We start from the raw sequence: 15,807 nt of genomic DNA, 5'->3' as shown, positions 1-15,807 counted from the left end.
AAGCTCAGAGGTGTTGGAAATGGAAAAGCAAGGGCCTGGATTATAAAGAGCAATTAGGGCCCCATAGTAACTAAAGAGGTGGCTAAGAGAAATGCATGAGGAAACAGACAGGCAAGTTGATCCTCTGACAGCCTTCCAGTGGCAAGTAGCACATTGCAGAGTCATGTCCCTGTAGGCTAGAGCAGGAAGTGAGGGCTTGGGAAAGAAGAGCCAGGAAAGCACTTAGGTGGCTGCCCACACCAAAGAAAAACAGGGAGTACCTGTGCTAAGAGAGGAGTTACTGAGATTCTTGTTCATTCATCTCACCCCTTCCCACCACCCCCGGGACAGGTCACGCCATGCAGAAATGACAGTAATGGATAGACAAGCAGATAATGTTTTTTAAAAGACATCTATTCCTTAAAAATTAGAATATTAAACACATTCATACACAGAGAGAGAGAGAGGGAAGTCAAACTCAATAGACAAAGGCATCAACTCGAGAAAATAAGAAAGCAGGAGACACTTAACAACATAATAGAAGCCAGGTGCAGGTGCCGTGGTAGGTGGCTGTATTTCCAGCTACTAGGGTGGTTGAACTGGGGGCAGGGGGACACTGAAGCCCGGGAGTTCAAGTCCAATCAGGGCAACATAGCAAGAACCAGTCTGTAAAAAAAAAAATTTAAGAATTTTTTTAAAGAAGCATAATAGTTTCAGCAGGGGGTGGGGAGAATACTGTAAGTTATTACAAGAACAGGCTATTATTAAAAAGACTCAGTTGAGATCTTAGAAATAAAAAGATAAGTTTTTTTAAAAAATTCATTGATGGGAGAAATGCTGGAAAAGACAGAGCCGATCAAGGAAAAATGGTTTAGAAGATTAAGTTGAAGAATTCTCTCAAATTTGGCACAAAAGAGCCAAGAGTTCACATGTATGAATAAAAAGGTAAGAAACACATGCAGCTGGATCCAGGAGTTTCAACATCCAACTAATAAAAGTTCTAGAAGGCAGTAACAGAGAACAAAGGAGAGAGGAATCATAGCAATAGAGAAAAGTTCTCCAAAGCTGAAAAAAACATGTAAGTCTTCAGACTGAAGTGCCCGACAGGATGAATGAAAAAGAAAAAAAAAAAAAAAATCTTAACTAAGTAATAGTAAATTTTCAAGCAAACAAACAAAGTTTCTGGCATAGGGAACTGGATAGAGTGGTAACACCATTTATTTATTTATTTTCAACTCTTTTTTAGATTCAGGAGGTGCATGTGCAGGTTTGTTACCATGGTATACTGCATGATGCTGAGGTTTCAGGTATAGATGATCTTGTCACCCAGGTATGTGAGCATAGTACCCAATAGTTAGTTTTTCAACCCTTGCTCCCCTCCTTCCCTCTCCTCTCTTGTCGTCTCCAGTGTCTACTGTTCCCATCTTTAAGTCATATATATCCAGTGTTTAGCTCCTACTTATAAGTGAGAACGTGTGGTATTTGGTTTTCTGTTCCTGTCTTAATTTACTAAAGATAATGGCCTCCAGCTGCATCCATGTTGCTGCAAAGGACATAATTTCATTCGTTTTATGGCTGTGTAGTATTCCATGGTGTACACGTGGTGCCATTTATTGAGATAAGAGACGTGCTTGGGTGGAAAAGATCATAAGTATGGACATGTTAAAATGGTGACTGTGAGACATCCAACTGGGTGCAGCTGGAATAGGAGCTAGTTGTGTGGGTCGGGATCCTCAAGGAAAAGTTGGGAGTGAAGATACAAATCTGGGGGTTGTTTGTGCCTATATGATGATCCATATGAGACAATCTGGGATTGTCTCATAGCTATGTTTTTCTCTATCAAAGCAGAGAGAAGAAAACGCTCAGGCCAATGTCCTAAAAAAATTCAGAGTTTAAAGGATGAATAGAAGAGAAGATGCTAGCAAAAGAGATTAAGGAGGAGCAGCCAGTGAGGTCAGAGGAAAACACCAGGCGGACATGGCATCAGAGAAGCCAAGGGAAGAGGATTTTTCAAGAAAGAGGAAGTGATTCACTGTGTTGAGAAATTAAGTGAAATAGGACTAAACCCGTCCATTAGACGTGGTGAAAAGAAAGTCACTGATGGTTGGTTACGTTCATTTCAGCAGGGATGGGAGTGAAATCAAACTAGGGTGGGCTGAGGAAGAACTGTGAGAAAATGTGGATGGTGGACATAGCTAACAAAAGGAGTCTGGCTGAGAACAAGAAGAGGGGGAGATGGATGTGAGGAAATGGAGAAGGATGGAGAGTTTTGTGGCAACAAGGAGTTTTTGTTTTGTTTTCGGTGGCTGGTCATTAACTGATTTAAATGATAACTAGTAGCATGTAGTAGCAAGAGAAAAGTTGAAGATCTAGAAAAAGAAAGAATAAACAGAAATATTCCTAAGAAGGCACAATGTGATTGTTATTTTTTAATTTTTATTTTCTGTCATATTAATGGATCCTTTAGGAGGTGTGTTATTTTTTAAAAGTCTCAAATTTCTGGCCGGGTATGGTGGCTCACGCCTCTGATCCCAGCACTTTGGGAGGCCAAGGTGGGCAGATCACTTGAGGCCAGGAGTTCAAGACCAGCCTGGCCAACATGGTGAAACTTCGTCTTTACTAAAAGTACAAAATTAGCTGAGCATAGTGGCACACGCCTGTAGTCCCAGCTACTTGGAAAGCTGAGGCAGGAGAATCGCTTGAACTCGGGAGGCGGAGGTTGCAGTGAGTCGAGGTGGCCCACTGCTCTCCAGCCTGGGCAACAGAACAAGACTCTGTCTCAAAACAACAAAAAACAAAAAAACAACAACAAAAAAAACCAAACCTCAGATTTCTCATAAGAATTTGAATAATCAACCCACAGGTAGCCCAGATCAAAAATACTATACTAACTTCAGACATTGGCTGAATACAATAATGATAAAAAATAAGCAGAACAAATGAAGTTTGCCAATCAAAAAAATAGTTAATATCCTAAGTTCTGAACCAACCAACATAATTGTTTGACCTACACTGGCTAATATAGTAGCCATTAGCCATGTGTGGCCATTCAAATTTAAATTAAAAATTTAGTTTCACCGGGTGCAGTGGTTCATGCCTAGAACCCCAGCACTTTGTGGGTCAGATAGGGGAGGATTGCTTGAGGCCAGGAGTGAGACCATCCTGGGCAACATAGTGAGAACGCATCTCTAAAAACTAAAAATAAAATACCCGACTGGGTGTGGTAGCACATGCCTCTAGTCCCAGCTACTCCAAAAGCTGAAGTGGGAGGATCACTTGAGCCCAGGAGTTCAAGGCTGCAGTGAGCTATGATTGTGCCACTGCACTCTAGCCCAGGTGGCAGAGCAAGATCCTAGCTTAGAAGAAAAAAAAAAATCTGTTTCTTAGTTGCAGTAGTCACATTTCAGCGCTCAATAGCCACATGAGAATTGTGGCTACTGTAGAACAGTTTCATCATCATAGAAAGTTCTGTGGTACAGTGCTGGCTAGAATTTAAGCTCCATTGAGGCAAAAGAAAAATAAACCTTATATTTTGAATTCCTTCTCCAGTATCTACTTCACATGTATTGAGTGCTTTTATGTACCAGGTAATGTTCTTGTTATATTTTAGATAGACTGATTGATTGATTTCATGCTTACAGCAACCCTATGTGATAGCTTTTCACTATGCCCATTTTAAAGATGAGAAAATGCAGTTACAGCTACATAGTGTTTCACACAGCTAGAATGTAGCAGAGCTGAGATTCCAATCCAGGTCACATGCTCCAGAACCTGTATTCACAAGAACTAAGCCACAGTCAAAACTTCACACTCACTGTTAAATTTTACTTTTGCTGCTGTAGTATACTATGGAATCTCAAAAAACATAAAATTATATCCTCCAGTATGTCGGCTGATAAAGGTCAAAACTTAGCTTCACCTTGGGTTGCCCGGCCCGCATGGAGGAAAGGGCTGTGTGCATTTTCTCATTGCTTTTACTACACAGAGATGGTATCTAGAGGAAGTGGTTATGCTAAAGTTCTATCAAAAAGCTCCACCACAGATTTCCTTCTTTAACTCCTCCCATTAATTCAATTAAATTTAGAAAAGTTTTCATTTTCTCATAAAACTTTCTGAGTTTCTCCCTTTCATCTTAGAATAACAGAACATACAGGAGATTTGCAACATACCTTCCTGTTCTGACCATCATTAAATTACGTTTTCTTGATTTTCAAATCTCTTGAGTTAAACAATATACTTCTAAATTAATGTGCTACATGAGGCCCAGAAAATATCCCTACTGGTTCAGTGTTAAGGTATTTATGATCAAATCTGCACATCTGCTTTCTCACTATCAAGGTGTCACTTTTACTTCTTCACCTGCCTCAGTCAGTTTATGAACAAACTAGAAACAATAAAATCTAGCCAGGCAATGCAGAGCCAAGACATTTACAGAAATAATTAGCTGCAGGTTTCAGTTTTATGGTTCTTGGACCCCTCAGTAGAGTTACCAGGTAAAATATACAACACCCAATTAAAGTTGAATTTCAGATAACCAGTATATAATTTTTAACATAAGGATGCTCCATGCATACTTAAAAACACTATTTGTTGTTTATCTGAAATTCAAATGTAACTGGGCATCCTTTAATTTTATAACATATAGGTTTATTTTCTAAATAAAACATAGGTACTTTGTTAAATCTGGCAAGACTACCCCTAAATAGCTCAAGGAACTTCATTGCTGTGAGCTCATTCAATTTCCTCTGACACTAGTGCAGCAATGAAGGAACAGAAAGATCATGATGTCTGTTTTATATATGGGATTTCATGATTAACTCAATTTTATTTGACACTTAAGCTAGCACACAAAAATAAAAAATAAAAAACAGCCCCAAATCATTTTACTCCATCTTCCAATATCCTTTCAAAAATTATCTTCTTGCAGTATAGCAAGCAGTTGAGTTATAGGCAGGTATCTTATCTATAAGCAGGCAAGAAATGCAAATATTTAAATATTTTAAATCTTTAAATAGTTTAAATCTTTAAAGATATAGATATTTCTGTAAAATCATAATTCAAAAATTCTGGTCATGAAATGATAGTTTATCTTTGTCCTTCCAACTGGGTCATGAGATATTCTGGGAATAGTGTGAGTCCTTCTCCTGTGCCTGTCATTTTTAATCACACACAGGTCTGAAGGAGGACAGAAGTTATAGGTCACCAACTGCTATGGTCTGAATGTTTGCGTTCCCTCAACGGTCATATGCTGAAATTCTGACTCCCAACGTGATGGTAGTAAGAGGTGGGGCCTTTGCGAGATGATGAGGTCATGAGGATGGAACTCTCATGAATAGGATTACTTCCCTTATGAATCCCAAGAGAGACGCCTTTTCCCTTCCAATATGTGAGGTTAAAGTGAGAGATATCACCTAGGAACCAGGTAGCAGCCCTCACCAAACACCAAATCTGCCAGTGCCTTGATCTTGGACTTCCCAGCCTCCAGAACTGTGAGAAATAGAACTCTGTTTTTATAAGTCATCCAGTCTATGGCATTTTGTTATAGTGGCCGGAATACACTAAGACACCAATCTACAAGAAACACTAGCAACACCTAATAGAAAAAAGGGGGATGCAATGAGAATAAACAGGAGTTAATGGAATACAGTATTTGCAACAGCTCCCAGAGGAGTTGCCTTTCCTCTGTACCCTCCTCCACCCAAGAGAATGAGCCTCTTGCTCCTCGGCCTGGGGCATTTTCGAACTAGTCATTCACTCACTCATTCCACAAATATTTAGTGACTGCCTACCAAGTACCAGACCATGTTTTCAGTGCTTGGAATACACCAGTAAACAGAGCAGATAAAATCCATAATCTCATGGAGTTTACATTATAGCCCAGAATTCTGGTTGTTTTTTGTTCATTCGTTTGTTTGAGACAGACTCTTGCTCTTTTGCCCAGGCTGGACTGCAACGGCGCAATTGGCTCACTGCAACCTCTGCCTCCCAGGTTCATGTGAGCCTCCTGCCTCGGCCTCCCAAGTAGCTGGGATTACAGGCATGCACCACCACACCCGGCTAATTTTTGTATTTTTAGTAGACACGGGGTTTCACCATGTTGGCCAGGTTGGTCTCAAACTCCTGACCACAGCTGGGATTACAGGCATGAGCCACCATGCCCAGCCAATAGTTCAGAATTCTTACTTGTACTTCCCACTAAGCATTTTTGAAACACTATTCCATGATTTTTTAAAATATTCTCATACTATTTATCGTCACTATTTTCCTTTCTTCTTATCTTGTACAGTTGACTGCATGGAAGAATGGAACTAGGATTTTCACTTGTATCTGTTAATTTTCTCACAACTGCCAAAGTGTTATTATATTTGGGGGACATTAAGACCTAAATTAATCTAAGTTAAAACCTAAAATTTTAAATTAAAGCCCAAATTCCTAAAGATGAATGCTTTGAAGCTCTCTATATGGTATTCAAGGAAGAAATGGAAGAAAGAGAGAAGAGAGGGGAGGGAACAGAACTGAACTGGAGGAGAGGAGAAAAAAAGAAGAGTTGTATATGACTTACCGATTCTGTAAATAAGAACTTTGCTGCCGGTAGGATCCCTGGATCTCAGGACTCCATGGTAGCCAGCCTTTAGGAGGCCAATAATACTTCTAGGGTGTAGATCTGCACTTATTTCTGGACATTCTGCTCTCCACTTATAATAGTTTTGTAGTAACTGAAAAATAAAATTAAAATTGTCTACAAATGGCATACATGGTAAGGATTTTGTAAAAATGAAAGAAAAGCTTTGGCATTGTGTATAAACTTTGCCATCCATTATGTCAAGATTTTAATCTGGGGTATCTTTTTAGCTGTGAAAACTGGAAGTTCCCTTTATCAAGGATCTGAGGTGACCGGGGTTTATCACAAATTCAGAGCTGAGCAATTTTCATCCACCACCCATGGCATTTCTCCAAAGACAGCCCACCAATTCCCCTCCTCCTGATATACCTATGCACCATTCTTCCCATTAAGAGGTGGCATCTATTTGCTTCCCTCCCCTTGAATCTAGGCTGGCCTTCCACCTCGCTTTGATCTAATATCAATTGGCAGAAGTGACACTTCGTGGGCCAAGCTTTAAGAAGCCTGGTACCTTCTGAATTTACTATTTGGGATCCAGACATTATGTGAGATTACTGAATGATAGCAGTTCATGTGGAGAGAGGCATGGAGGTTGAGAGGCCATCCTGGATAGTGTGACTTCAGCCAAGTTCCCATCTAATGCCATGTGGAACAGAGATGAACCACTCCCACTGAGCCCTGCGCAAACTGGTGATATCAAAAACAAATAAATCATTGTGTTTTAAGCCACTTATTCTTGGAGTGACTTGTTACTTAGCAATAGAGAACTGAAACACCACCTTTGGTATTTTTTGAAATAAGGAAGTATAGAAATCAATCAAATGAGTTAGAAGAGCCCAGTAGCAGTATGCTTGGGTATTGGATCTTGTCAAAATATGGTTTGAAGAAATCCCACTTTCTTTCTTTCCAAAAGAACCACCAGAAATGTCTAATTGCATATGCAAATAATATGAACACCACCAGCATATTGTGGAAAATACTAAAGCAAATTATGTATTCAAAAATTATTATGTTTATATTTTAATTTTCCTCTTTATGATTTTTGGCACTCTCAATTTTTCACAAGTTACAATATATTTGTTTTGAGTTTAAAGAGACCTATTAACAACGTGAAACTGCAATGCAAAGAAAAGGACAGAATTTATATTTGAGAGTCACTGGAATAAACAAGGTAACTATAACCACAAAAACCGCAATGATCTGGTGGAGAAACTACAAACAACAAAAACCAGAGAGGAAAATGCTGAGCCTTGGAAAATGTCAATGGCTGGGAATGGCTGGAGGAAGAGAGAAACTGAGTGGACCTTAAGAGAACCAGCACTGGTACAGGAGAGGGAAGACAATGCCATCCGTGTTGCTCTGCTCCCCCTCATCCCCATCTCTGATTTATCTCCCTCTCTTTCTCTCTCTGTCTGTCTCCCTCTATTTCATTTCTGTATTTAATAAACTTTTCTTAACTTTAAAAAAAGAGAGAATGTTGCTAAGAGTTAAATGCAGAGAGAAGTAAGAAAGAAAAAAGTCAATTTGCCAACAAAGAAATAATTGGTGACCTAAATAGCAGTTTCCAAAAGCAGTGAGAACAACAAGCACATTGTGGATCCTAATATCTTCATTCTACTCTATAAGGTGAATTTCTCTTCCTCCTCCAGTCTTAGGGGGTACCAGAATAACTGTTAATAGCATTCTACAATGCTGTTTACTTTTCTGATAGTTTCCTCAGAGATAAAAAGTCTTTTTCATTCCAATTCAAGTAAAATGCTAGAGGCAGCATTTTAGTAACTATATAGAAATGTTTTTTTGTTTTCCTGTGGAATGATAAAAGTCGTGGCTTCATTAGAAGGGATGATTTAGGTTTAATAGTGGCAGGGTACTCAGCTTATTCATCTCTGCAGAGTGCTGCACACTCAGGAGATAACAACACGTGTTGAATGAAAGAATAAATTAAGTCATGAGTAAACCAACTGGATCCACACACTTGAAAATCTGACTTCTATGTAGAGGCACAAATCACTATCTGGCACCATTTTTGCAAACTGAAAGATGGGATCTTTGGTCATTACTTATCCACTGATAGATAAATTCACAGTACAGTTGTCATAAATAAATTATGTAAATGAACTGCTACTGAGCAATTCTCAAACAAATCACCCTATGTCCACAACAACAACAAAGAAGTGGCTAAAAATAAATATTCATTATTGGAAGGTGTCTGTTTTGCAATTATTAGAAGTAAATAAACATTTAAAATGTTATGGGTTAACTATGTTTTGTAATAGAGTAGGTTTCTTCTTACATGTTTCATGTACTTTGAAGCAAAATAAGAACCACCATATTTGGAGCACTTTTATAGGGTCTAATGCCATCATTTGAATTCCTCCTGACAACCACCCTGAGAAGTAGCTACAGTTGTGGCATTATAAGAATAAGAAAAGTAACGCTCCAACCAGGTGCAGTGGCTCACGCCTGTAATCCCAGCACTTTGGGAGGCCAAAGTGGATGCATCACGAGGTCAAGAGATCAAGACCATCCTGGCCAACATGGTGAAACCCCATCTCTAAAACTACAAAAATTAGCTGGGTGTGGTGGCGCATGATCAGGAGGTTGAGGCAGGAGAATCACTTGAAACTGGGAGGCGACGGTTGCAGTTATCTGAGCTGAGATCGTGCCGATGCGTTCCAACCTGGCAATAGAGCGAGACTCTCTCTCAAAAAAAAAAGTAAAGTAAAACTCTGAGAAGTTACACATTTGTTCAAGGGCAATAACTATCAGGAGCAGAGTAGAAACTGAAATGGACACATGATGTGAAAAATTTTATAAAAGAAGCTGCATTTAGAGAGAAATTAGCAGGGAGAATCTATGAAATTTTGAAAGCTTTGGGAAAACCATAAAGATAATTGTAGCATAAAAAGCTTATCATATGGAACAAAAGTATAAAGAACTGGGCTATCACTTGATAGAAGGAATTCATGAGACTATGTAGAACAGGCAGAGAAGTGAATGGTTATCTGTTTTATATGTTGAGAAGTGAATGGTTATCTGTTTTATATGTTTGTTGTTTTAAACAGAAGAGGCAAGTGCAGTGTATTTGAGAGCACAGGCTCTCTCCTGAGCCCCACCCAAGTTCAAATCCCTGCTTCAACACGTAATAGCTACATAATTTCAGAAAAGTTACTTACTCTTTTTATCTGTTTCTCCCAAAATGAGAAAATAATAAAAGATAATCCATGAAAACCCTACTTACCAAAGTATGTTGCATTCTATAAGCACATTAGCTATTAGGATTATATAATAAAACCTTACTAATTCATTATAACTTCAAATACAAAAACTAGAATAATGAGAAATTTCATTGTGACTGAAGCACTTATCAAGCTTTCTTTATACAAAAACCATAGGGCTTCTATATTATGAATGAAGAAGTTAGAGTTGAATTAAGTGCTATTGCAGAGGAAAATGAAAAAAAAAGTTTTGCACTCTTACCCTTTCCTTTTCCTTTCCAGTTGGCAGAAAAGCAAGACAAAGAGTTCACAGACAGAAACTTGATTTCTATCCAGTGGATTTAGACACAGTCCTGCTAGCCAATTCCTCAAGGGCATAGTGCAATGAAAACAATTCCTTATTTAAGGAATACAGAAAAAAATATATATGTCCCAGGGGCTCAGGGTCAATTTTATTTTTCTATTTAAACGTTACTTTTTTAAAAGCAGCTAAAAGGAAATCAGTAAGTTAAACATGCTTTATTGTTAGTTATCTCTAAACATATATATGTTTAACGCCTTATTTAAGCTTCATTCTTCATAGGACCTGAGATTGTGTTTTCATATTCAGTAGTTACTAGTACATATTAGTTTATTACTCATGATATTGGGATACTTATATAGACATCTAAAAAATGAAAATAAATAAAGCTGGATTCCTATTTTACTCCTAACATAAAAAACAAATCTCAATAGATCAAAGACTCCAACATAAAAAAGATAAGACATAAATAACTAGAAAAAATTTTGGACAAGAGAAGAGATTATAAAACCCAAAGGCAATCAAAGACTAATAAAATCAATTCATTTGATTACATTAAAATTTAAAATTCTGCACAGAAAAAATGTAAGTAACTTAAGAGACAAAAATCAAGGACAAAGGCCTAAAATACATTAAAATATTTTACAAATCAGTAAAACATAAAAATGGGACCCATTATAAGATGGCTGAATAGGAACAGCTCTGGTCTGCAGCTCCCAGTGTGATCAATGCAGAAGACAGGTGCTTTCTGCATTTCCAACTAAGGTGCCTGGTTTATCTCAATGGGACTGGTTAGACAGTGGGTGCAGCCCACAGAGGGTGAGCTGAAGCAAGGTGGGGCATCGCCTCACCTGGGAAGCGCAAGGGGTCGGGGGATTTCCCTTTCCTAGCCAAGGGAAGCCGTGAGAGACTGTACCTGGAAAGAGGGACATGCCCACCCAAATACTATGCTTTCCCAAGGTCTTAGCAACCACAGACAAGGAGATTCTCTCCTGTGCATGGCTCGGGGGGGTCCCATGCACATGGAGCCTTGCTCACTACTAGCACAGCAGGCTGAGATCTAACTTCAAGGTGGCAGCCTGGCTCGGGGAGGGGCATCCGCCATTGCTGAGGCTTGAGTAGGTAAACTAAGCAGACCAAAAGTTCAAACTGGGTAGAGCCCACCGCAGCTCAACAAGGCCTATGGCCTCTATAGACTCCACCTCTGTGGGCAGGGCATAGCTAAACAAAAGACAGCAGACTGCTTCTGCAGACTTAAACGTTGACAGTTCTGTCTGACAGTTCTGAAGAGATGAGTGGTTCCCCCAGCATGGTGTTTATGCTCTGAGAATGGACACACTGCTTCCTCAAGTGGGTCCCTAACCCCTCTGTAGCCTAACTGGGAGACACCTCCCAGTAGGGGCCGACAGATACCTCATATAGGCCCCTCTGGGATGAAGCTTCCAGAGGAAGGATCAGGCAACAATATTTGCTATTCTTCAATATTTGCTGTTCTGCAGCCTCCACTGGTCATACACAGGCAAACAGGGTCTGGAGTGGACCTCCAGCAAACTCCAACAGACCTGCAGCTGAGAGATCTGGCTGTTAGAAGGAAAACTAACAAACAGAAAGGACTAGCACCAACATCAACAAAAAGTACATCCACACCAAAACTCAATCTGTAGGTCATGAACGTCAAAGACCAAAGGTAGAAGAAACCACAAAGATGGGGAGAAACCAGAGCAGAAAAGCTGAAAATTCTAAAAACCAAAGCACGTCTTCTCCTACAAAGGATCACAGCTCCTTGCCAGCAATGGAACAAAGCCAGACAGAGAATGACTTTGACGAGTTGACAGAAGTAGGCTTCAGAAGGTCGGTAATAACAAACTTCTCTGAGCCAAAGGAACATGTTCAAACCCATCACAAGGAAGCTAAAAACCTAGAAAAAAAGGTTAGATGAATGGCTAACTAGAATAAACAGTGTAGAGAAGACCTTAAATGACCTGATGGAACTGAAAAACATGGCACGAAAACTTCATGACGCATACATGAGCTTCAATAGTTGATTTGATCAAGTGGAAGAAAGGGTATCGGTGATTGAAAATCAAATTAATGAAATAAAGCGAGAAGACAACGTTAGAGGAAAAAGAGCAAAAAGAAACAAACAAAGACTTCAAGAAATATGGGACTATGTGAAAAGACCAAATCTACTTTTGATAGGTGCACCTGAAAGTGATGGGGAGAATGGAACCAAGTTGGAAAACACTCTTCAGGATATTATCCAGGAGAATTTCCCCAACCTAGCAAGGCAGACCAACATTCAAATTCAGGAAATACAGAGAACACCAGAAAGATACTCCTCAAGAAGAGCAACCCCAAGACACATAATTATCAGATTCACCAAGATTGAAATGAAGGAAGAAATGTTAAGGGCAGGCAGAGAGAAAGGTCGGGTTACCCACAAAGTGAAGCCCATCAGACTAACAGCAGATCTCTCGACAGAAACCCTACAAGCCAGAAGACAGTGGGGCCAATATTCAACATTCTTAAAGAAAAGAATTTCAACCCAGAATTTCATATCCAGCCAAACTAAGCTTCATAAGTGAAGGAGAAATAAAATCCTCTACAGACAAGCTGAGAGATTTGTCACCACCAGGCCTGCCTTACAAGAGCCCCTGAAGGAAACACTAAATGTGGAAAGGAACAACCAGGATCAGTCACTGAAAAACATGCCAAATTGTAGAGACCATAGATGCCATGAAGAAACTGCATCAATTAATGGGCAAAATAACCAGCTAACATCATAATGACAGAATCAAGTTCACACATAACAATATTAACCTTAAATGTAAATGGGCTAAATGCCCCAATTAAAAGACATAGACTGGAAAATTGCATAGTCAAGACCCATCAGTGTGCTATATTCAGGAGACCCATCTCACATGCAGAGACACATATAGGCTCAGAATAAAGGAATGGAAGGCAGGGCGCGGTGGCTCACGCCTGTAATCCCAGCACTTTGGGAGGCCGAGGCAGGCAGATCATGAGGTCAGGAGATTGAGACCATCCTGGCTAACATGGTGAAACCTTGTCTCTACGGAAAATACAAAAAATTAGCCAGGCATGGTAGCGGGCACCTGTAGTCCTAGCTACTCGGGAGGCTGAGGCAGGGGAATGGCGTGAACCCAGGAGGTGGAGCTTGCAGTGAGCCAAGATCGTGCCACTGCACTTCAGCCTGGGCAACAGAGCAGGACTCTATCTCAAAAATAAATAAATAAATAAATAAATAAAGGAATGGAGGAAGATCTACCAAGCACGTGGAAAGCAAAAACAAAAACAAACAAACAAACAAAGGCAGGGGTTGCAATCCTAGTCTCTGATAAAACAGACTTTAAACCAACAAAGATCAAAAGAGACAAAGAAGGCCATTATATAATGGTAAAGGGATCAATTCTACAAGAAGAGCTAACTATCCTAAATATATAAGCACCCAATACAGAAGCACCCAAATTCATAAAGCAAGTCCTTAGAGACCTACAAAGAGACTTAGACTCCTACACAAAAATAATGGGAGACTTTAACACCCCACTGTCAATATTAGACAGATCAATGAGACAGAAGGTTAACAAGGATATCCAGGACTTGAACTCAGTTCTGCACCAAGCAGACCTAATAGACATCTAGAGAACTCTCCACCCCAAATCAACAGAATATACATTCTTCTCAGCACCACGTCGCACTTATTCTAAAATTGACCACATAATTGGAAGTAAAGCACTCCTCGGCAAATGTAAAAGAACAGAAATCACAACAAACTGTCTCTCAGATCACAGTGCAATCAAATTAGAACTCAGGATTAAGAAACTCACTCAAAACCGCACAACTACATGGAAACTGAACCACCTACTCCTGAATGACTATTGGGTAAATAAGGAAATGAAGGCAGAAATAAAGATGTTCTTTGAAACCAATAAGAACAAAGACACAATGAACCAGAATCTCTGGGACAAATTTAAAGCAGTGTGTAGAGGGAAATTTATAGCACTAAATGCCCACAAGAGAAAGCAGGAAAGATCTCAAATTGACACCCTAACATCACAATTAAAAGAGCTAGAGATGCAAGAGCAAACAAATTCAAAAGCTAGCAGAAGGCAAGAAATAACTAAGATCAGAGCAGAACCGAAAGAGATAGAGACACAAAAAACCCTTCAAAAAATCAATGAATCCAGGAGCTGGTTTTTTGGAAAGATCAACAAAGTTGATAGACTGCTAGCAAGACTAATAAAGAAGAAAAAAGAGAAAAATCAAATAGACACAATAAAAAATGATCAAGGGGATATTACCACTGATCCCACATAAATACAAACTACCATCAGAGAATACTATAAACACCTTTACTCAAATAAACTGGAAAATCTAGAAGAAATGGATAAGTTCCTGGACACATACACCTTCCCAAGACTAAACCAAGAAGAAGCTGAATCTCTGAATACACCAATAACAGGCTCTGAAATTGAGGCAATAATTAATAGCCTACCAACCAAAAAAAGGACCAGACAGATTAACAGACAAATTCTACCAGTGGTACAAAGAGGAGTTGGTACCATTCCTTCTGAAACTATTCCAATTAATAGAAAAAGAGGGGATCCTCACTAACTCACTTTATGAGGCCAGCATCATCCTGATACCAAAGGTTGGCAGAGACACAACAAAAAAAGAAAATTTTAGACCAATATGCCTGATGAATATCGATGCAAAAATTCTCAATAAAATACTGGCAAACCGAATCCAGCAGCACATCAAAAAGCTTAATCCAACATGACCAAGAGGGCTTCATCCCTGGGATACAAGCCTGGTTCAACATACGCAAATCAATAAACGTAATCCGTCACATAAACAGAAGCAACGACAAAAACCACATGATTATCTCAATAGATGCAGAAAAGGTCTTTGACAAAATTCAACAGCCTTCATGCTAAAGACTGTCAAAAAACTGGATGTTGATGGAATGTATCTCAAAATAAGAAGAGGTATTTATGACAGACCCACAGCCTATATCATACTGAATGGGCAAAAACTGGAAGCATTTCCTTTGAAAACAGGCACAAGGATGCCCTCTCTCACCCCTCCCATTCAACATACTGTTGGAAGTTCTGGCCAGGGTACTCAGGCAGGAGAAAGAAATAAAGGGTATTCAATTAGTAAATGAGGAAGTCATATGGTCCCTGTTTGCAGAAGACATGATTGTATATTTAGAAAGCCCCATCGTCTCAACCCAAAATCTCCTTAAGCTGATAAGCAACTTCAGCAAAGTCTCAGGATACATAATCAATGTGCAAAACTCACAAGCATTTCTATATACCAATAACAGACAGAGAGCCAAATCATGAGAGAACTCCCATTCACAATTGCTACAAAGAGAATAAAATACCTAGGAATCCAACTTACAAGGGATGTGAAGGACCTCTTCAAGGAGTACTACAAACCACTGCTCAACGAAATAAAAAAGGACACAAACAAACGGAAGAACATTCCATGCTCATGGATAGGAAGAAACAATATCATGAAAATGGCCATACTGCCCAAGGTAGTTTACAGATTCAATGCCATCGCCATCAAGCTACCAATGCCTTTCTTAACAGAATTGGAAAAAACTACTATAAAGTTCATATGGAACCAAAAAAGATCCCGCATTGCCAAGACAATCC

At 39.4% G+C, this 15,807-nt stretch overlaps 1 protein-coding gene across 1 annotated transcript in view; it reads right to left on the bottom strand.

Annotated features, from left to right (window-relative positions):
• Positions 1–15,807, bottom strand: part of TTPA (tocopherol (alpha) transfer protein) — a 28,086-nt gene that overhangs the window by 7,503 nt on the left and 4,776 nt on the right. Inside the window, exon 2 of the mRNA XM_011982188.1 lies at positions 6,542–6,695. Coding sequence (XP_011837578.1) covers positions 6,542–6,695 — 154 coding nt within the window. The remainder of the gene's footprint in view (positions 1–6,541; positions 6,696–15,807) is intronic.

This window comes from Mandrillus leucophaeus, unplaced genomic scaffold, assembly GCF_000951045.1.
Source record: "Mandrillus leucophaeus isolate KB7577 unplaced genomic scaffold, Mleu.le_1.0 Scaffold236, whole genome shotgun sequence".
Taxonomy (NCBI): Eukaryota; Metazoa; Chordata; class Mammalia; order Primates; family Cercopithecidae; genus Mandrillus; species Mandrillus leucophaeus.
Note: the sequence above shows the minus strand (reverse complement) of the source record. Positions and strands in the feature narration are given on the sequence as shown.